Genomic DNA, 23,038 nt, shown 5'->3' with positions numbered 1-23,038 from the left:
CTTCCCCCACCCAGGAACACAAACTATTTTTCATAAAAAATGGAATTTATATGTAACATTTTATTTTTATTATAGTTGATTTACAGTGTTGTGCCAATTTCTGCACAATACAGTTATATATACTGCACAGTGTTAATGTTTATTCTTAATAACAATACTGAAATATTCCAAGTTATATCTGTGCTAAGATAATCAATCACCTTTATGGTAAATTACCTCCAAAACTAGACTTTAAATAATTTTGGGGGGAGCAGTATATTACAGATATATTAGAAGGGGTTGTGGGTCTGAATGCCCAGGTCAAGGATAGGTACTAGGTTTTGTTCTTCATAGTGATGTAAGGAACTACTAACACTCTAGGCTGGATCATTCTCTGCAGGAGGTGCTAGCCTGTCCTTTGCAGAATGTCTGGCAGTTCCCTGGTCTCTACTCACCAGATGCTAGTAGCACGTGCACCCCTACCCCACAGTCTGACAACCAATAATTTCTCCAAAAAAGGCCAGTGTCCCAGGGGGTCAGGGTGAAGCCAAATTGCAGCTGGTTGAGAACAATTGTATTAATAGAAAATTTACTTAATTTCTAAATTCTGACACAAGTTTAGAAACCTGAAACAAAATAGTTGTTTTTGTTTGGTAAGGCTGTAAGGGCAAGATCAAAGTGTGATTAAACTAATACCACCAGTAGCAATATAAGAGAAAGAGCCCAGGGATGCAGAGTATTGACTGACAACCAAATATCCAATTTCATTTATAATTTGGGCAAATTATAATCTGTTTGACCCCATCTCCTCATCTATAAAGGGTAGGAATAACTATAATGATCAATTAGGTTGTTATGAGAATTGAACGATAAACTATATGTGAAACTGGTTTGTAAGCGATCAAGATTCATAATACACACGTAACTATTATAATGGACAATAATTTACTGGCAAGAAAAACTTAAGGTTATGAAGTCCTTAAAATAAAAGAACACATTACAATGATAAATATCCTAAAATTAAAATGTTCTAAAGTTTCAATGGTTTTAATAAACAAAATTCATTTTTCCATAATATATCATAAAAATAAAATTGTGACATCATGCCAGTTATAAGAACATAGTAGAAGTCAAATGTTCACTGAAATTGCAAGAAGACAATTCTCTTACTTTTTTTTTTTTTTTTTTTTTTTTGGTCTTTTTAGGGCCACAACCATGGCATATGGAAGTTCTGCCAGGGGCTGAATCGAACAGTAGCCACTGGCCTATGCCACAGCCACAGCAATGTGGGGTCCGAGCCAAGTCTGCAACCTACACCACAGCTCACAGCAATGGCAGATCCTTAACGCACTGAGCAAGGCAAGGGATCGAACTCACTTCCTCATGGATACTAGTACAGTTCATTATTTCTGAGCCATGATGGGAACTCCATGTAAGAAGCTGAAATTAATCACTGAATTCATAAGGTTAATGATAAGGTTAGAATCATCTAAACAAATGGATTAGTCTTTGATCTGAATAGAGAAGCTTAAAGTAGCTAAGTTAATCTTTTCTAAAAAGGAAAGACAGCAAAAATTTTTAAATACTGGAAATGATTCTGGAAATCACTGCAACTAATTTCCTGTAGTTAATGTTTGTGTTTTTTCATCCCACAGCTGTTAACCATTTTTGGTTATAAGTTTGCAAAAACAAATCACAAATAAAAATCATAAGCAACCAAAACTGCATTAAAGTTTTTTGCTACAATCCCATTTTATGGTACATACATAATATTATCCACTTGAAATCTATTAAAGTTTGGAAACAAATGAATTCCTACAACTTACTGGGTTTATTAAGGACTATAGGGCGGAAAAAAAAATCTCAGTGACCAACTGTCTGTATTTCCTCCCAAATACTTCAATAAAAAGGATAGGTGAACTCATGAGACAAATATAATACATTGAGAAAATCGGTTGAAGTCACAAAAACTAAAGCTTCTTTAAAAGAAAACCCAGTTTCTCTTTAACACTGAATTACTTTTCTTTCCTTCATAACACCATCTTTTGGTAAAAGAACTGTCTTACCTTGGCCTTAATTACTTCTCTTACATGGTCTTTAACTTACTGCAACTGACTTAATTCTCTTGAATTTGTTTTCCTCAAATTGTACTGTATAAATAATACCAAACAGGAATAGATGGCGTGTAAAAAACATTTTCAGATATTCTAAATGCTTTACTTGCATTTATTTATTTAATCCTAACAAGAGCCCTAGGAGGCAATTACCTTTATTTATACCTGTTCTTTGGAGTGTGGAAATTGGAAAACAAAGATTCAGTATTTTGTGGCAGACCTAGGATCTGATCCCAGTAGTCTAGTTCCATGCGCTTAACCACAGTGACCCACTAATTTTTCAATCAGTGATCATCCTTATAAAACAGTGTACAGGAGTTCCCGTCGTGGCGCAGTGGTTAACGAATCCGACTAGGAACCATGAGGTTGCGGGTTCAGTCCCTGCCCTTGCTCAGTGGGTTAACGATCCGGCGTTGCCGTGAGCTGTGGTGCAGGTTGCAGACGCGGCTCGGATCCCGCGTTGCTGTGGCTCTGGCGTAGGCCGGTGGCTACAGCTCCGATTCAACCCCTAGCCTGGGAACCTCCATATGCCGCGGGAGCGGCCCAAGAAATAGCAACAACAACAACAACAACAACAAAGACAAAAGACAAAAACAAAACAAAACAAAAACAAAAAAAAAACCAAAAACAAACAAACAAACAAAAAAAACAGTGTACAGTCCTTCCTCCTGGAGAATCTTTGCTTACTTGGCTTCTACACACCACATCTTTCAGGCTGTTCTTTTTTTGGGGGGTGGGAGTGAGGAACATGTCCACAGTATGCAGAAGTTCCTGGGCCAGGGATCAAACCTGCACCATAACAGCAGATCCTTAACCCACTAAGCCACCAGGGAACTCCTCAGGTTGCTCTTTAGTAGCTAGTGTCCCCCAGTATTCATCTGGCCCCTTCACTTGCCCCCTGGCTATCTCATCTATTTCTAAACATTCAGCCATTACCTTTCAGGTGAGGCCTCCAAAAAACAACTCAAAAGCAGACCCAAACATTTGGAGCCATAAAATTCAATCCAAATGTACATTAAAAACAATTACTTCAAACTCACATTGACCTTGCTGTCTTTTCTTTTTCTTTTCCTTGGCCATTCTTGTTCTCAACTTCAGCAGTGCCAGCAGTTATCTCCCTTGCTTGAATCCATTCCTTCCTTTTAATTCTCATTCATATACCATCATCACTTTCTTTTCTTTTTCTTTCTTTTTTATGGCTACAATGACGGCAAATGGAAATTCAGAGGCCAGGGACTGAATCAGAGCTGCAGCTGTGGCCTACGCAGTAGCTACAGCAACACCAGATCCTATTTTCCATTTGGAATATCAAAATAAGTTCCTCACCTCATTTTGCCAACCAAACTCTAATATGACTAACCAAACAGATCTGCATGCCATCTGGACTATGCCAGTCCCTTCTTTCATTGAAAGACTACAGTAGTTCCCACTCTTATTGAATTACATATGAAAGGTGCTTCTTAATCCATCTTTCAAGACTATCTGTGATCTACATCCAAGTAATAACTTTGAGTTTTTATTTCATGCTCACATCCATTTATACTCATGCTGAAGATTACTTGAAGATTACTTGCTATTTGCTTCCATGTCTTTGTTAATGCTGTCCTTTACAACTATCAAAATCCTACCCAATCTCAAACCTCCGTGTCAAAGTTCACTCATCTCATTTCATCTCCTGATTCTCTTATAAACAGATGTGGCTTCTTATACCCTACCTCCAAATCTTCCCAGTATTTTGATGTGCTTCTCTTTTGCATTTATCACAATCTAACTCACTGTAGCTATTTACACATGCATCTTTTCATCATAATATTCTCTAAAGGATTGTTGGTATTTTGATTATAAGCACTCTCTTTCAGTCATCTTTGCATTCCCTCTTTCTCCCCTCACCAAAGGCCAGCACATTGCTGTGGCTCAATATACACTTCTGGATTAAATCAGTGAAGGGTACTTATTAATGAAGGGAAAGAAAAAGCTTTTATCCTCCTTCTAACAGGCAATGTCTTTTTATCCTCCAAATCTTTGTTTCTTTCTTTTTTTTTTTTTTTTGGTCTTTTTGCCTTTTCTAGGGCTGTACCCACGGCATATGGAAGTTCCCAGGCTAGGGGTCTAATTGCAGCTGTAGCCGCCAGCCTATACCACAGTCACAGCAACTTGGGATCTGAGCCACATCTGCAACCTGCACCACAGCTCATGGCAATGCCGGATCCCTAGCCCACTGAGCGAGGCCAGGGATCGAATCCGCCACCTCATGGTTCCTAGTCAGATTCATTAACTGCTCAGCCACGACAGGAACTCCAATCCTCTGTACCTTTCATCTTAGAGGTTGCCCCCTGCCCCCAGTTCTCCCCGCCCCCAGTTCTCCCACAGACATATACTCACAGGTGCAGATGTACTGTGTGCTCTACATTACTCTAAAGTAGGGGCAGACAGCATTTCCCCTGCAGTGTTATCGAAGGGCTTTATTACAGTTTCTATCGCAGGCTCTGGGTAGCTCTGAAACAGATCCTCCCACCCAATCAGCTCTGACCAGCGCTATAACAAGGTAAGCATCCCCAGCACTGATATCTCTCCCTTGATGAAATGACAGCATGAAAATAAAAATAACTGCTTTACAAGAGCTTTTCCATAGTCAGGAAAAGTCCACACAGAGGGCCCTTTAAAATGACCCTTTCTAAAGAAACGTGAAGAGGTTGCAAAGGCTGGAAGAGGCAGAAACATGAGGACAAATCAGGCCAAAGGGCAAAGGCATGTGCTATGCTTGACTTTACATGCAGGGCACAATCAGTCATATGAATTTATGATATTAAACTTGCAGTTTATGTGCTGAAGATTTCCATATTATTAAGGAAATTTTACAACAGAAACAAAAGTAGACAAAATAATATAATGAACTTTCAGGTACTTCCCACTCAGTTTTAAAAATTATTGGAGTTTCCGTTGTGGCTCAGTGGAAATAAATCTGACTAGTATCCATGAGTACGCAGGTTCGATCCCTGGCTTCACTCAGTGGGTTAAGGATTCAGCGTTGCCATAAGCTGTGGTGTAGATTTCTGACACGGCTCGGATCCCACTTTGCTATGGCTGTGGTGTAGGCCCGCAGCTGCAGCTCCGATTCGACCCTAAATCCCTAGCCTGGGAACCTCCATATCCATGGGTGCTGCCCTAAAAAGACAAAAAAAAAAAAAAAAAAAAAAAAGGAATAAGCAATAAAAATGATTAACTTGTAGCCAGTCATATTTAGTTACACTTCTATTGCTATCATTATTTTTATTAGAGTAAAGCTGATTTACAGCATTGTGTCAATTCCTGCTGTACAGCACAGTGACCCAGTCATACATATATACACTTTTTTTTTAGGCATATGGAAGTTCCCAGGCTAGGGGTCGAATTGGAGGTGCAGCTGCCAGCCTATTCCACAGCCACAGCAATTCAGGATCCAACCTGCGCCTGCAACCTACACCACAATAGAAACAAACTACGCCAGATCCTTAACCCAATGAGCGATGCCAGGAATCGAAGCTGCGTCCTCAAGGGTACTAGTCAATTCATTTCCACTGAGCCACAGTAGGAACTCCCTATATATATTCTTTATCTCAAATTATCTTACATCATGGTCTATCCCAAGAAACCGGATATGTGAATTATATACCAATAAAGCTGTTATTAAAAATAATTATAGCGCTATCATTATTTTTGATAACAGCTTTATTGGAATATAATTCATGTATTGTACAATTCACCATTAAAAGTATATAGTTCAACAGGTTTTTGGTTTTGGCCACAATCATGGCATGTGGAAGTTCCTGAGCCAGGGATTGAACCTTACCACTGTGGTAACCCGAGTCACAGCAGTGACAATGCTGGATCCTTAACCTACTGAGCCACAAGGGGGACTCCTCAATGGTTTTTAACATATTTGGGGTAAGTAGCCATCACCACAACCAATTTCAGAACACTTTCATCGCTCCCAAAGAAACCCTATCCCCATTAAAGTCAACCCTCATTTACTCCTAGCTCTAGGTAACCACAAATCTAGGTAACTACAAATCTCTCTTTCCATGGATTTGCCTATACTGGACATTTCATATAAATGGAATCATATAATATGTGGTCTTTTGTGACTGGCTTCGTCTACTATCATAATGTTTTCAAGGTTCAATTAATTTTGCAACCTGTACTTCACTCCTTTTTATTGCCAAGTAATAATTCACAGTATGGCAGAACCACATTTATTCATCCATTCATCAGCTGATGGATATATTAGTTACTCTTACTTTTTGGCTATTAAAAATACATTGCTATAAATATTTGCATATAAGTTTTTGGGTGAACATATGCCTTCACTTTTCCTGAGTACATACTTCAGGGTAAAATTGGTAGGTGAAATGGCAAAATTATGCTTAAGTTTTTGAGGAACTATAGACTGTTTTCCAAACTGGCTGTGCCATATTATATTTTCATTAGCAATATATGTGGATACCAATTTCTCCACATCCGCACCCACACTTGTTATTGTCCACATTTTTTTATTCTAGCTATTCTAGAAAATGTGAAATAATACTTCATTGTGGTTCTGATTTGTATTTTCCTGATAACTAGTGATGTTGAGCATCTTTTCATGTGTTTACTGACCTTTTGTTATCTTTGGAGAAACATCTATTTATATCCTACACTCATTTTGAAACCAGTTCTTCTTTTCATCATTATTATTGAATTGTATGAGATCTTCATTTTAGATACAAGTTCTCTATCAGATATGTGACTGCAACTTTTTTATCCCGTGTGTGTGTGTGTGTGTGTGTGTGTGTGTGTGTGTGTGTGTTTTCCACTTTCTTGATGGTATCTTTTGGCACAGAAAAAAAATTTTTTTTTTAAATTTTAAATTATGTCCCCACCCCCACCCCAAATTCATATGTTTAAGTGTTAACCTACCAGTACCTCAGGATGTAATTGTGCTTGGAGATAAAGCCTTTAAAGAGGTAATTAGGTTAAATGAGGTCATTGGATTGGGTCCTAATCCAGCCATGGCATGTGAGGGTTCCTAGGTTAGGAGGCGAATTGGAGCTACCGCTGTCGGCCTACATCACAGCCACAGCAACACAGGATCCAAGCTGTGTCTGTGTCTGTGACCTACACCACAGCTCATGGCCAAACCCACTGAGCAAGGCCAGGGATTGAACCTGCATCATCATTGATATTAGCTGGATTTGTTTCCACTGTGCCACAATGTGAACTCCCCAAAATTTAAACTTTGATGATATCCAATTTATCTATTTTTCATTCTGTTTCTTGTGCTTTTACTAGTACATCTATGAAATTGTTGGCCAATCCAAAGTCATAAAGACCAACATTATGTTTTCTTCTACAGTTTATTTATTTATTTATTTTTGGTCTTATTGCCATTTCTTGGGCCGCTCCCTCAGCATATGGAGGTTCCCAGGCTAGGGGTCGAATCGGAGCTGTAGTCACTGGCCTACAGCCAGAGCCACAGCAATGCGGGATCCGAGCTGCGTCTGTAACCTACACCACAGCTCACGGCAACGCCGGATCGTTAACCCACTGAGCAAGAGCAGGGACCGAACCCAAAAACCTCATGGTTCTCAGTCGGATTCGTTAACCACTGCGCCACAACGGAAACTCCCTTTTAAAATTTAATAATGTTAGCTCTAACACTTAGGTCTTTGTTCAGTTTTGAGTAAATTTTTACATGTGATCCAGTTGTCTTAGCATCATTTTTTCAAAGCAGATCAAGATATAAAAGATCTCTGTCACTCCACTGCTCCTTCCCAGTTCATACTCCCACTTTGTCCAGCAAACATCTGTTTATTCACTCACTCCACCAAGACGACATACTTATCCCAGAACCTCACCACCAGTAGTATAACTCTTTCCCAAAAAGTTTCTCAGTAACTGTTAACCTGAATAAATATAATAGGAATTCTGCTTTTTGGACCCACATATCCTATTCCCTGTCCCTTAACGAGAAATAATACATTCCCATTAATTTAGCGAAGGGAAATGCTGCTTATAACTCTTTCCTAGGTCTAAAATGCTATTGCTTTGGACTCAGTCCCAGTCAGTGCCAAAAAAAACACCAAAAATTAAAAAACAAAATAAACCCACAAAAAACAAATCAGCAACAAAAAATAACAAACCACCAAATGGATTACATAGACAACTTCTTTTTAACTATATATATTATCTTGGCACTTTACTCTGTAAGGGTAGAGAGTACTGGCTGCTCCATGGACCGCTGAATGCTCCCTTACCTTCTCTGCCACCTGTGGCTGATAGTGTGCTGGTCTATTAAAATTCTTCTCCTATATCACCTTATTTGATGAGGTTTCTGTGACGTCTCCTAGCTTTGTTATCATGTGGCTTATCAATTTGAAATGTACTTTTATCTCATGTGGTTTATGTAGAAGTTAACTGGGAGAAACACAAACCAACAGTCCAATTATCTGGACAGAAGAGATCTGCAAAGTATTGTTGTTGTCATTTTAAATAAGAGCTATCCTCTCAAAAACAATCAGAAATAAGGTACAATATCATTTGTATATGATTCATTTATACCTAAAAAAACCCAAGGAATCAAGTGAAAATGGTGATACAGTCATTCATACAACTAACAAAACATAAGTATCTATAATATACTTAAAACTCTTATAAGCCTACTATACTTTAATTAAAAAAAAAAAGACCCTAAAAACCATTAAGAAAAAGACAACATATTAGAAAGATTAGTAAAAACATTAACAGGCATATCTCAGAAGAGAAAATCCAAATTGCTGACAAACATTTGAAAAATTCTTTAGTAATCTGGGAAATGGAAATGGAAGTTGCAGGTAATACCATCATGTACCTATCGAAGGGGGAAAAAGTTAGATCATACCAAGTAGCAATGAAATCTAAAATAACTGTAGCCTTCTATTCCCACCACCTCCACTTCTTAGCTGTAACCTCCCTCCAGCAGTGAGATGGATGGCCCCACCATTTGCCACACAGTTACTTAACCGTTCCACTCCAGCACGCAACACAGCAGTGTCAGAAATACTGACTTACACCCTGTCCTCATTCCCGTTTACCATCTACCTTGCTTTGTTCTCTACTGCACTCTACACAACATGACATACGTTGTTGTTGTTTTCTGTCTTCCTCTTCTATGAATACAGAGACTCTAACTGCTGAGTCCTCTGCACCTAAAAGTGCCTTGAACAAAGTAGGTGCTCAACAAATACTAGCTGAATACATAAATGAATTAAAAAGATTTATAGTTTATAACTACAATTACTGGCTCTCAGTCAGACCTTTCCCAGCTAGCACTAGTAATTCAGCTCTGAGATACTGTATCTACTTCAATCAAATTATAATGGCAGAATATAACCAAGACTTTCACCAATTCAATTGACTTCATTTCCTAAATGCCACAATTATAAACACCAAATGAAAACAATGAACTGTCACAATCACTTGCAGCTTCTATTTTTCCTCTGAGGCCTGACTTGAACCACCTCTCCTACCCCCTGCCAACCTAAACTTCCTGGACACCATCAACTTTGTTTAAACTTCCTAGACACTTTTGACTCAGAGTGTTCTATCTGTCTACTGATAAATACTTTCACATTTGTTAGGAACATGAGCAACAATCACTATCCTAAGTTCAAATCACAGAGTTAAATGAAGAATTAAATAAAAATTAAGTTGTTAATTTTAAATTAATGTTCCAAAAGAACTGTGAGGGCATGTAGAATAATTTTTGGAAAAAGTACACAGATTTGCTCTCTTAGTGTGGAAGGCTGAGGTTTATGAACAAACACTAATAGGAAACATACGGAAAAGATCAGTAACATGATGAAATCTTGGCCCAAATACAACGGCCACGTTTCACATACCACTGTCTCAACTAATAGACAAGATTTTTACATATTGCCAAAACATCTCTTGAAACACTGTTCACTTTTTAAAAATCTGAAATATAACAAAATAATCTTGTTAATTCTTTGTAAAAACCTAATGGAAAATACTATTTTGAGGAAACAAAACAAATTCTAGGATTCACTTTACCTTATTAGTTTGCACAAGCTTGAAAGAATCTCCTAAAGAATGAACTCAAAGTTCATTGCCAAGAGCACAAGAACTCTCTGTTTAAAATATGAAATTAGTATAAAAATATAAGTAGCTAACTCCTACTCTTCAGGAGAGACAGCTCAGTGAAATCTGTAAATTTTCTACATCTGCAAAATAAAGGCAATAAGAATTGATCAAAAGAAGTTCCTAATTCCACCTTATTCAATACTATAAAATTATTTTTAACTATTAAAAACAGACAAATCAGAAATATACCTTCTAAGTGAATTCCATAACTAAGAGATTAATTTTATTTCAAAGGTTATTAGAAGGCATGTTAGTATGTGGGAGGAAGGTGAGAAAGCACTGAGAAGGTATAAATTTTTTTTGAATGGAAAAGTTATATATTTAATGTGTCACAAATGACAATCTCTTTCATTTTTAAAATATACTAGATGTGAAATGCTGCATGGTTCTAATCCTGGTTCCTTGTCTTAATAAATGGAAGCACTGGTGTGAACCAAAGGTATCAGACAACCCAGATCTCAATATGACTCTGAGTTCCACCTTAAAATTCCAAGACACTGAACTCCATGTTAGAATGGACCTTAATTTGAAGAATTCTTTGGCACGAAAATGAAAACAAAAACAGTAATCAGTACAAGCTGTTTCATTTAGTTCTGTTTGCCTTTCATATTAGAGGAAATTCTTGCCACACCTCAAACCAAAATTAAGGGGGAGAGAAAGAAGTAAGCCACATAAATCTGACCAAGAACACAAGCATTTTAATTTGAGTCCAGAAAGCTTTGGATAATGAAAAGAAATGCATAATTTTAATTCAACCCAAGTGTTTTCCAAGCAGATTATTTTGCTTAAATTGCTATAGTAATTCAAGAGACAGCCCTGCCTGGACACACAGTTACTGTGGATTTTTAAGAGACTCAGTTTAAGACTTAAGGAATTTCTGATTCATTTACAGGATTTGCAAACTCATCAACCCCTGAAAACTAAAGCAAACTCAACAGGTATGATGATAAAATAATTTTTAATTTTTAAGAAAATATTCCTACTGTTAAAAACAAAGTATATGTGACTTGTTTAACATTAAAATAGACTGTAGCCATCATAAATGCACAGTTTTATAAGCAATATCTGGTAAAAAGCTACACTAAAATTTGATCAGCCAAAATATTCAGGGAAAGGTATAATATAGTGAATTTAATTTTCTAACTTGGGATTTACCCAATATATCTTTATTTATTTATTTATTTATTACTCTGAATGAAAGATTCTCAGGTTAATGGAATAACTTTCTGTTTCTTTCTCTTTCTCTCTCAAACTTTAAGTGACAAAATATGGAAAAATGCCTTTGAGCCATATATCTGAGCAATGCTAGATTCCGGTTGTAGAGAAGATAGGTATTTGAAGAATTTTACTAGCAATTTTATTAAAATTTCTCTATTAACCAAATCCCTGATATTACAATGTTTTTGCCTTTTTCTCAAAGACAAAAAACAAGTACCCTCCTAGCACTGAAGGATCTAGTTTTTGAATTTAAATTAATTAAGATTCAAATGTATTATAGCTAAAAATAATTTTGAGACTCATATTTTTAATAGCAAAATAGTCTTACTTTCTTAGGTGTTGGGTGTTAACAGTGATGTTAACAGTGATGTACACAACTTATATTCTACAGAGTTAAATTTTCTGCTTTGGAAAAAATGCTGACTCATAAACTAATATTTGCTTTCTTATATTTTAGTTTCTAAAATTAAAACAATTAAGTCTTTAAAATAATAAAATGCTATAAAGCTTTCTAAGTACTTTAAACTTTCCAGAACAAAGTTTCATCTCATTTTGATTAGGAATTTAAATCAGAACTTTCTTGATGAAAGCACAAGTACTTTTTTTGGGAGGGGGGGTAAGAGAAATGTTATGACATAGAAATTTTTTAGCAATAATATGAAAAATTCACATTTAAAACCTGCTTTGTTTTACTTTGCTTTAAACTCTCTTTTTCACATGTCACTTTTCTACTAAACAAGGTAGTAGGAAAATGAATACAGTATATTGTGATGACATTGAACAGAGAACAGCTACATTCTTTGTGACTATGTTCATTTAGAGAAATAATTGTGGTGAAATCAATGCCTAAAAATAATGAACATTAGTAGTAACAAACATCCCTAAAAAGATGTAATCTCTAACTTAATAATTCAATCATTCATTCAACAAATCTTTGAGCACTTACTCATTGTGCATCATACTAGACTTTGTCAAAAATCAAAGCTCGGAATTGAGATGATTGACAGTGAGTTATAATGTTTTGCTGTGAGTTATCCTATAGGAAACAGGAATAAATTGTCAAACACAAAAGACAGAATAATAAAAAAATATGCTGAGCAAATGGCTGGGAAGAGATTAACTGAATGAAAAATTTGGATAAAAAGAAGATATCCTTTTAACAGGGAACATTATCAGGGGTAAAGTGGAAGGGTAAGAGGAAGAGAAAACAACGAGCATGTTGCAAATCAACTATACCTCAATTTTTCTAAACGTTAAAAAAAAAAAAAGAAAAGAATAAGCACATTGAGGCAGATGAGATGGATTTCAGACTAGAAAGTTGCACTTAATCAAAAGGAATTGGGAGTTCCCGTCGTGGCGCAGTGGTTAACGAATCCGACTAGGAACCATGAGGTTGCGGGTTCGGTCCCTGCCCTTGCTCAGTGGGTTAACGATCCGGTGTTGCCGTGAGCTGTGGTGTAGGTTGCAGACGCGGCTTGGATCCCGCGTTGCTGTGGCTCTGGCGTAGGCCGGTGGCTACAGCTCCGATTCAGCCCCTAGCCTGGGAACCTCCATATGCCGCGGGAGCGGCCCAAGAAATAGCAACAACAACAACAACAAAGGCAAAAGACAAAAAAAAAAAAAAAAAAAAAAGGAATTGGACAAGGTTGGGCTACAGGCCAAAGGTCCTCAATGGATGAGGACAATGATGATAAGCTCAGATTTGGAAGAGAAACTGCCTTTAGGGAAAGACCTTTTATCTTAGGTAGCCAAGAAGACCAAACCCATACAATACTAAGAATACCTTTATTTTCAGAGAAGCCCTCATCATGAGTTCTTGATTCCAAGGTAAAGACAAGTGCTGAACCAAAAGTATCAGCCAGGTCTCCTTTTTCCCCCAATAGTTTCTTATAATTGTTGAAAAACAGATTTAAGACTTTAATTCTCAAATGTACCTTGCTAACTGATGATTACTGATGTTCTTAACATAAGGATAAAATTTAGAGTTCTGATGAATTTTAACTGTTTATTGATCAGCTTCTGAGACCCCCACGCCTGGCCTGACTCTGCATAGCTGCAGAGCTCTGTCTCTTTGCTTCTACTTTGATCTTTCAGGGACAGGGCAACCTTACAGAAGCCCTAGTCCATGGTGTAGTACTTTAAATGAACTTTTAAAAAAGTTGATTATAGTATAATGAGTATAATAAACTACTATAAATTCAACACATAAAGTATTATCAACTCGAGAGTAATATGTATAGGAAGGATGTTCTATACCCATTCCTGCTAATTTCCCAAAGTCTTGGCCAAATGATGTCTGCAAAGATTTCCCTGTCTCACCCAAGCAGGGTTAAGCCACTGGTGTCTTGGCTACAAACCGTATTTCCCTCTGCCTGAGAATATGATTCACTGTGTTGTGCCTCTCTTATACACTAGCCTATAAGCTCTTTATAGAAGGGACCATGTTTTCATGTCTTCATTTCTGTGTTCCCCACCAAGCATAGTGCCTCACTCCTAAAATCCAAGACAATCATTAACAAAGTAACCCAGTCAAACTAACTGAATCACCAGTAATATTTGTAAGGTGCTTTTTAAATTATGTCCACACACAACACCTAATACAGAGTCTCTAATTATAGCAGGTGAAAAAGAACACACTAAATCATACTCACTAGGAGCTTCCCAGCCCCAATCTGGGTCAGTCAGCATCAAACACTGCCCTCTGGGATGAGACCACACCACTCCTTACCTCCTCCCAGGACTGTATCTTACTTTGTGCATGAACACCACAATGTGAAGATCATGGTTCAAGTGTATTAATGCGGTAAACTACATGTTCATTCCCAGAGTACAAGTTTCTGAGGTCACCATTTAAGCACCCGGGCTCTGGTACAGATAAGCTGTAATAGTCCTATTTTACTCCTTCAGCAGTTAACCACCATTTCCCAAACATCTCACACTTTGTTGCTTACATGTTTTTGCTCATCTTCTATCAGCAAATCTTCTTCCCTATTTCTCTGTGAGAACCCTCATATTCCTTTAAAATCTAATTCAAATGCCATGTTCTCCATGAATCCCACAGATAAGAAAGGGTAATAGATAGTCTATTTAGATTTGCAAAAGGAAACTTTATGAATTTCAAACTCAGAATCGTTTAAAAAGATCAAAACACTACTATTTTGGCATTTTCTGTAGGCAGGGATAAGATTAAATAGAAGAAAATATACCAAAGGAACGATTGTTTATTCTAATTACTTGATGAAAAAGGAAGCAAACTCATCATGCAGAACCAATGTGGACTGAGGTTTTAGAGGCTTGTGTAGGAAAAAGGAAAAATAAATGGAATAAGGGGGTAGCGCTTGAGTGGTCATAATTTTAAAGTGAGACCAGTTGACGTGGTCCTGTTTTCTCTCATTGTATTCACCTACATAGGTTAGGCCATGAGTAGGTAGAAAATTGGAGTAACCAGGGCTGGAGTTTACCAGAAGAGTATAAGGATATAAGGGGCCAGCAAATTTAGGGCATGTGCAAAGTAGTGATGGCCATGACGTACGATGGGGTCTAGCTTGCTAAGGACCCAAGTATATTGAGAGTTATGCAGGAGGGGTGTGAAAAATCTGCAGGATCAATATGTTTTATGTCACACTGAAACTGCAGTTACTATATGAAGTAAGCTATAAAGATAGGAGATAGTGGTCAGCAGGTGAAGGGTTGTAGCGCCAGTGTGCAGGTGCAGTACACAGACCAGACAAGGTCCATCAAGTAGGTACACAGGAGGGAATGGTACCAAAGACTGGAGAAAATCACATTAAAGAAAAAAAGATCAAGCGTCTCCGACTCTACTTGAATAACTACAAAATATCAAATACACACAATATTTATATTTTATATTTTTAAATTTCTGACAAGAAAAGGAAAATGAAACTAAGATGTCAGGATCTAGGGAAGCTTTTCACAAATGTGGTTCTGTTAGAGAAAACAATTTCAGTGATTATTTATTCAATTATCCCAATGATGAAAAATAGTACCATTCTAGATCAACAGGAGGTAAGTCATTTCATTATATACAACGATATATTAGGTCATTACTTCTCTCATAAAGCCCTGGATGAGAGGGTAGAGAAAAATGGCCTCAGAATAAAAGAGGTATGATTTTTTAAAAACTTTTTCCTGAATATGTACTTACATCATTTGAATCACTTTCCAATTTGAAAAACACTTTCATATGCATATCTCATAACCACTTATGACCCTAACAACTACCAGGTGAGATAAGCAGGCAAGCAATTACAATTCTCATTTTACTGATGAGGCAAGAGGCAGACATAAGTGACTTGACCATCATAAGTGATAGGGCTCAAATTAGTATTTTCAGGCTTCTCATTCAGTACACATAATCCACCATTCACTACAACTTCATATTTCAGTACAATTGTGAATTGTTTCTTTATCAAGCTGAGCACTCCCTCCTTTACGATCCTACTGTATATATCCTTCTATTCCCTGTATTATATATCTGATTCTCCACTAGACCTAAACTCCTGGGAGATAGGACAGTGTGTTCTTAATATCTGCACACTGAAAATTTAATTAAAAAATATTTGTGGGAGTTCCCGTCGTGGCGCAGTGGTTTACGAATCCGACTAGGAACCATGAGGTCGCGGGTTCGGTCCCTGCCCTTGCTCAGTGGGTTAACGATCCGGCGTTGCCATGAGCTGTGGTGTAGGTTGCAGACGCGGCTCGGATCCCGCGTTGCTGTGGCTCTGGCGTAGGCCGGTGCTACAGCTCCGATTCAACCCTTGGCCTGGGAACCTCCATATGCCGCAGGAGCGGCCCAAGAAATAGCAACAACAACAACAAACAACAAACGACAAAAGACAAAAAAAAAAATAAAAAAAATAAAAAAAAATATTTGTGGAAGAAACTAGGAAGGTAATGAAAAAATGCATAGAATAATTATCAGAAACTAAAACACCGTAGAATGTAAATACTGTATTTGGGATTTAAAGTAGTTATTCAAACAGAGCCAGAGATGAAATAATTGGATTCTGGAAACTATTTCACAAGGAAAATTTGAAGTCACAGACTTGGACAAAAAATCCTAAGAGGAAACATAATAGTTATTTTTAATATTTTAAGCTTTCACATAAAAGTGAATGTTTTGCTTCCACAGAGCAGAAAAGAGCATCAGCAAGCAGAAGTTGTCCTGGGAAATTTTCAGTTAAAATTAAGAATCTCCTAAGAAACTAAAATGTAGGGTCTCTCTTCTCATAGACAGTGAACATCACTGAAGGGGCCAAACACTCAGTGAGAACACCCAGCATTTATAGTGGAAATAGCACTCAGCTTTAGGGTGGAGAGATTTTATGCTGTCATTATAAATCTATAGTGTAGTAAGCAAGACAAATTGAGATTCTCTTAAAAGATGGTTACTTAGTCTGGCTCAATGCAGTATGTGACTTTTTAAAAAATACTACCTTACTGGTTCTTAGACTTTAAATTTGGTCTGGGCATCACTCATTAATTCTGTAATTCTTTTATATATTTCAATGTAGATATAGATATTAATGCCTTTTATATAATTATCGGTTTAATATAAGAACTATTCTAAGTTTCCCTCACTTGTCCCATAATGCATTTCCTTTTCACCTTGTAACAGGCCAAAAAAGGAACATGGGCTTCTCAAGTCCAGTGTGTGTCCTTCTCTTCTTTCTTGGAGTCAAAGTATATTGTCAGTATGAAAGTTATCAGTGGGATGAAGATTATGACCAAGAACCAGATGATGTCTACCAACCGGAATTCCAATTTCGTCAAAATGTAGACTACAGAGTTCCATTTCCTCAGCATACTTTAGGCTGTCCCAGTGAATGCTTCTGTCCACCTAACTTTCCATCATCAATGTACTGTGATAATCGCAAACTCAAGACTATCCCAAATATTCCACCATACATTCAACAAGTCTATCTTCAGTTCAATGAAATAGAGGCTGTGACTGCAGATTCATTCATCAATGCCACTCATCTTAAAGAAATCAACCTCAGCCACAACAAAATTAAATCTCAAAAGATGGATCATGGTGTGTTTGCCAAACTGTCAAATCTACTACAACTTCATCTACACCATAACAATTTAGAAGAATTTCCATTTCCTCTTCCCAAGTCTTTGGAAAGGATTCTTCTTGGTTACAACGAGATCTCCAGACTGCAGACAAATGCCATGGATGGGCTAGTAAACCTGACCATGCTTGATCTCTGTTATAATCAAATTGATGATTCTATGTTACAAGAGAAAATCCTTGGCAAAATGGAAAAACTAATGCAGCTCAACCTATGTAATAACAGATTAGAATCAATGCCTCCTGGTTTGCCTTCTTCACTAATGTATCTGTCTCTAGAAAATAATTCAATATCTTCTATACCAGAAAATTACTTCAATGAACTTCCAAAACTTCATGCTCTAAGAATGTCACACAACAAACTACAAGACATCCCGTGTAATATTTTTAATCTTTCCAACCTTGTAGAGCTCAATGTTGGACACAACAAACTGAAGCAAGCATTCTATATTCCAAGAAATTTAGAACACTTATACCTAGAAAATAATGAAATCGAAAGTATGTAATATTTCATTATTTTTAAAAGGCAGAAAGAACAGCATTTTACCTTTTGAGGAATAAATCTTTAAAAATCTATGCTTTACACACTGCTAAAAATGGTTGAAGCTAGTTAGGGAAATGGCAGAAATTGTCCCCAGAGAAAGGTGTACTCTAAAGTTTATAGTCTTTTGTCTTAAATATTACCAACTTTAACTTTTGAGAATTAGTACTGTAGAGTATGTAAAGAAATATGAGATCTTGAGTAGTGGAACTATTGGTGATTTTCGTTTTTCTCTTTTTGAGATTGTTTCTACTAAGAATTTTTTACTTAAATAAATTATTTAATACTTAAATAATTACTTCAGTCTAACAACTGAGCTATTTCAGCCACCTGTTAAAATTCATTCTTAGCTTTATTCATTTTATTATTTGATTACTGTAAAATTAATTAAACCTAATTATACTTATAAATATTTTAATTAATAAAACTATATTCCATGAACATTTTAATAAAATCTGATATGGGATTATGGGCATAATACAGCAGGTTTAATTTTTAATTTATATTTTTCAGATATAAATGTCACAGTGATGTGTCCATCTGTTAACCCCCTGCATTACCACCATTTAACATACATTCGCCTGGACCAAAATAAGCTAAAAGAGCCAATAAGCTCATACATTTTACTCTGCTTTCCTCATATACACACTATTTATTATGGTGAACAAAGAAGCACTAATGGTCAAACAATACAACTGAAGACCCAAGTTTTCAGGAGATTTCAGGATGATGCTGATAGTGAAGATCATGATGATCATCAAGAAGGCCCAGAGGAAGAAGGATCAGAAGAACACGTGGACCCTCACTATTATGGAGGTCAAGAATGGCAAGAAACCATATAGGTATACATTATGACTTCATAAAAACTTATTATTCAATATAAATTTAACTAAATATGCATAGCTAATAGTAATATATCTCAGTTGTGTACTGGTATAAGATCAGATTGAATTTAGTTGTTGATAACATATGCATCATTACATAGCATTAGATTACACTAGTCTTTAGAAATGTAGTTAGAATGACAAGTGAGACTCAAATATTACACTTTAGACATAAAATTATCACCATGTTGACAAAAAAGGCAAGTATGCCTGGGATGTAGCGCAGCGGAAACAAATCTGACTAGGAACCATGAGGTTGTGGGTTTAATTCCCAGCCTTGTCCAGTGGGTTAAGGATCTGGCGTTGCTGTGAGCTGTGGTGTAGGTCACAGACGCAGCCTGGATCCTGCATTGCTGTGGCTGTGGTGTAGGCCAGAGGCTCTAGCTCCAATTAGACCCCCAGCCTGGGAACCTCCATATGTTGCAGGTGTGGCCCTAAAAAGCGTAAACAAAAACAAAAACAAAAAAACAAACAAAGCACGTATGCTCAAGTGCCTGTTCTGGCTCATGGCTCATAGGGTTAAGAACTGGACATAGTGTCCATGAGAATAAAGGTTTAACCTCTGGCATCATTCAGTGGGTTAAGGACCAGTGTTGCCGCAAGCTGTGGTATAGGTCACAGATGCAGCTTAGATCGGTGTTGCTGCAGCTGTGGTGTAGGCCAGCAGCTGCAGCCCTAATTCGACCCCTAGCCTGGGAACTTCCGTATGCCATGGGTGCAGTCATAAAAAGGGGAAAAAAAAGCAAGTGTGCCATTTTTCTCAATAGTAATTTTTCTAAGCATGATGAAAGTAGTGTTAGAAGCTAAGAACTGTAAGCCATGTGCTTTGAATCACTACAAGTATAGTGTTTAAACACCAAATTATATTAATGACTAGGCATTTAAGAAACAGACTATTTTCTTTGACCTGATCTCCAGAAAAGCTTTCACACCTGCTTTTGAGGTATCATCACCATGACATCTACCTCTGGCCCTACCATTTAGAGCAGAGAATGATTTTTTTGATTTTCAAAAGAAGTTATCACACTAAAGATTCAAGGCATACAAATTCAAGAAATCAACAAGTTTTGTTTTCTCTCAGAGCACCAAAACAACAAAATTTTAATCTCGTACTTGGATAACTAAAACACACCAAATTATCTTATCACAATTCATATTTCATCAAATTTCAGCAATTGTACAAAACAATCTTTATTATGTTCCATTTTAACTGGGATAAATGTTTTTTTACAGTAAATTCACTAGAGAAAGGTCTTGGTTACATTAAGATTTGCTAATAACGAACTCCTTTGTTCACAAGGTTAAGTTAATTTAGCATAAGAAAGTACATTAACATTATTAAACACTTCTATTTTCCTAGCATAATATATTAAAAACATGTATTTTTACATATGTGTATATGTTTATGTGTGTTTATATCTTTATCAGCCAATGTTTATTCAAGCAGTACTGAAATTGAATACAGTTCCTCTGAAATTTGAATGACAGGCTTTACATCTTCTTTAAAGTCTTAAAAAAATCACATATTATTTAATCTATTGTTTTGAAGCATTTTAAGTATGCCTTAGAATGAAGATGATGTAATTGCTATGATGAACTTTCTTAATTTACCAGGCTAACATTTCATAGACTTCCTCAGATAAGGAATAAACACAAATCTGGAACTGTCTAAACAGGAAACCCACTAAACAATAACAACTTAAACAGTATGTCAAAAAGCCAGACAGGTAAGACCATATTTCAGAAGGAGTTTTCTAGTGGTGAGTCTATTTTTCTGGAGATGACAGTTTAAAATGAAGCCTCTAGTGCTCTTCATATTTTTGAGTAGGCTATTAGCATTTAGCAAATACAGACCACCCACCTGTCCTCAGGGATAAGCTCAACAATCCAGAATGAACACAAACAACACTCCATTCATTTATTTAACATTCATCAAGTCATTTGGTGTGTAGGGCCTAGCTATGTGAAGTCAAAGAGACTGTATATGGGCACCTGTGACATTATAAGATAACAGGTGTGAGGGTAAAGGTAAGAGCAAAATGCTAGTGACCTGGGTAAAACACACCTTCAAAAGAGGAGAAAAACTTTAAGAATCACCTCTGCCTTTCTGGACATTTTTAAAAATAGGGTTACAATTTAAACATTTATTATAAGCTAATAATGTGGAAAATACTGTGGGTGTTTTAGGAGATTAAAAAAAGAAGACTTGGCGTTCCCGTCGTGGCGCAGTGGAAACGAATCTGACTAGGAATCATGAGGTTGCGGGTTTGATCCCTGGCCTCAGTCAGGGGGTTATGGATCTGGCATTGCCATGAGCAGACGTGTAGGTTGCTGACACATGGCTCAGATCCCAAATTGCTGCAGCTTGGCATAGGCCGGAGGCTAAAGCTCCGATTCTACACCTAGCCTGGGAAACTCCACATGCTGCAAGTGAGGCCCTAAAAGAGACAAGAAACAAGAGACAAAAAAAAAAAACTATTTCTCACCCAGAACAATTTAAAACTTACTGAGGAGCTATTAGGGAAATGCAAATCAAAATCACAATGAGAGGAGTTCCCATTGTGGCTCAGCGGTAATGAACATAACTAGTATCCATGAGGACTCGGGTTTGATACCTGGCCCCACTCAGTGGGTTTAGGATCTGGCATTGCCGTAAGCGGTGGTGTAGGTTGCAGACATGGATATACACTGGTGTGGCTGTGGTGTAGGCCAGCAGCTGCAGCTCCAATTTGACCCCTAGCCGGGGAACTTCCATATGCCATGGGATGTGGCCCTAAAAAAAAAGAAAGAAAAACAAACAAACAAAAACACAATGAGATGCCCCTTTATGTTAACAGATGGCTACAATAAAAAGACAGACAAATAATGAGTATTAGTGAGGAGGTGCAGAAAGTGGAATCCACTGGTTAGGAAGTCAAATGTTGCAGTGGCTTTGGAAAGCAGTCTGGAAGTTCTTCAAAAAGTTAGTTACCTGTGATCCAGCAATTCCACTTCTAAATATATACCCAAGAGAAGTGAACACATATATTCACACAAAAACATATACAAAAATATTCATAACAGCATTATCCATTCATAATTAAAAAGTAGGAGTTCCCATAATGGCTTGGCGGTAATGAACCCAGCTAGTATCCATGGGGACGTGGGTTTGATCCCTGGCCTCACTCAGTGGGTTGGGGATATGGTGTTGCCATGAGCTATAACATAGGTCACAAATGTGGCTCAGGTCCTGAGTTGCCGTGACTATGTTGTAGGCTGGTGGCTGCAGCTCTGATTCTACCCTTAGCCTGGGAACTTCCATGTGCTGCACGTGAAGCCCTAAAAAGACAATGAAAATAAAAATAAAAAGTAGAGGGAGTTCCCTAGAGGTTTAGTGGTTAGGATGTGATGTATCACCATTGAGGCCTGAGTTCAATCCATGGTCTGAGAACTGAGATCCCACATTAAGCTGTTGCACGGCATGGTCAAAAACAAACAAAACAAAAAAATAGAAACCACTCAATGTCCTCCAGCTGACGAAAAGTTAAACAAAATGTGGTATAGCCACACAATGGGATATTACTCAGTCAAAAGAAGGAATGAAGTACTAATACATGCTCCAACATGGATGAACACAAAAACGTGCTAGTGATATCAGTCACGGAAGACCACCTACTGCATGATTCCACTTATATGAAACGTCTAGAACACACAAATCTTTAGAGACACAAAGGTTATGGGCTGCCTGGAACAGGGAGTGAGGGGTAGGGGGAAAGGAGTAGCAGGAAAATGGGGAGTGACTGATACTGGGTAGAGGTGGTTTCTGGAGAGTGAGTGATGAAAATATTCTGCAACTGATTGTAGTGATGATTGTACAAGTCTGAAAATACTAAACACTATTAAACTGTATACTTTAAAAGAGTGAATTGTATGAGATGTGAATTATCTCAATAAAGCTGTTATTAAAAAGTGTAACAAAGAAAATAAGATCTAATAATTCATTCTAACAAAGGGAAGAAAGAAACAAAATGTGGCAGTAACAGAAAACAATGTGAACACTGATATACTAACT

The 23,038-nt window shown here is 37.2% G+C and overlaps 2 protein-coding genes and 1 long non-coding RNA gene across 13 annotated transcripts in view; 1 reads left to right on the top strand and 2 right to left on the bottom strand.

The window, feature by feature from the left end:
- CENPP (centromere protein P) overlaps nucleotides 1-23,038 on the bottom strand; it is a 255,157-nt gene that overhangs the window by 143,039 nt on the left and 89,080 nt on the right.
- Nucleotides 59-7,002, bottom strand: LOC146404621 (uncharacterized). Of its 2 annotated transcripts, XR_014841164.1 has the most exons (4): nucleotides 5,837-7,002; nucleotides 5,505-5,753; nucleotides 4,381-5,228; nucleotides 59-2,444 (listed from the first exon to the last, which is right to left on the bottom strand). It is a non-coding gene; the product is annotated as an uncharacterized LOC146404621 (long non-coding RNA). The 2 variants fall into 2 exon arrangements; XR_014841163.1 differs by lacking the exons at nucleotides 5,505-5,753; nucleotides 5,837-7,002 and having other exon boundaries at nucleotides 4,381-5,292.
- Nucleotides 11,122-22,950, top strand: OMD (osteomodulin). The gene is made up of 3 exons (XM_003124781.5): nucleotides 11,122-11,188; nucleotides 17,107-18,060; nucleotides 18,617-22,950. The coding sequence occupies exons 2-3, from the start codon at nucleotides 17,121-17,123 to the stop codon at nucleotides 18,943-18,945; spliced, it is 1,269 nt and encodes a 422-aa protein (XP_003124829.1). The 5' UTR covers nucleotides 11,122-11,188; nucleotides 17,107-17,120; the 3' UTR covers nucleotides 18,946-22,950.

Source organism: Sus scrofa, chromosome 3, assembly GCF_054392235.1.
Source record: "Sus scrofa isolate SSC_HxYL_T2T_F1_AM1 chromosome 3, Sscrofa_HxYL_maternal_Yorkshire_Landrace_v2.0, whole genome shotgun sequence".
Classification (NCBI taxonomy): Eukaryota; Metazoa; Chordata; class Mammalia; order Artiodactyla; family Suidae; genus Sus; species Sus scrofa.
Note: the sequence above shows the minus strand (reverse complement) of the source record. Positions and strands in the feature narration are given on the sequence as shown.

Coding starts and splice junctions, on each gene's coding strand:
- OMD (XM_003124781.5), top strand. CDS start 17,121: ATGGGCTTCTCAAGTCCAGTGTGTGTCCTTCTCTTCTTTCTTGGAGTC. Junction 18,061..18,616: donor AGAAAATAATGAAATCGAAA/GTATGTAATATT, acceptor TATATTTTTCAG/ATATAAATGTCACAGTGATG.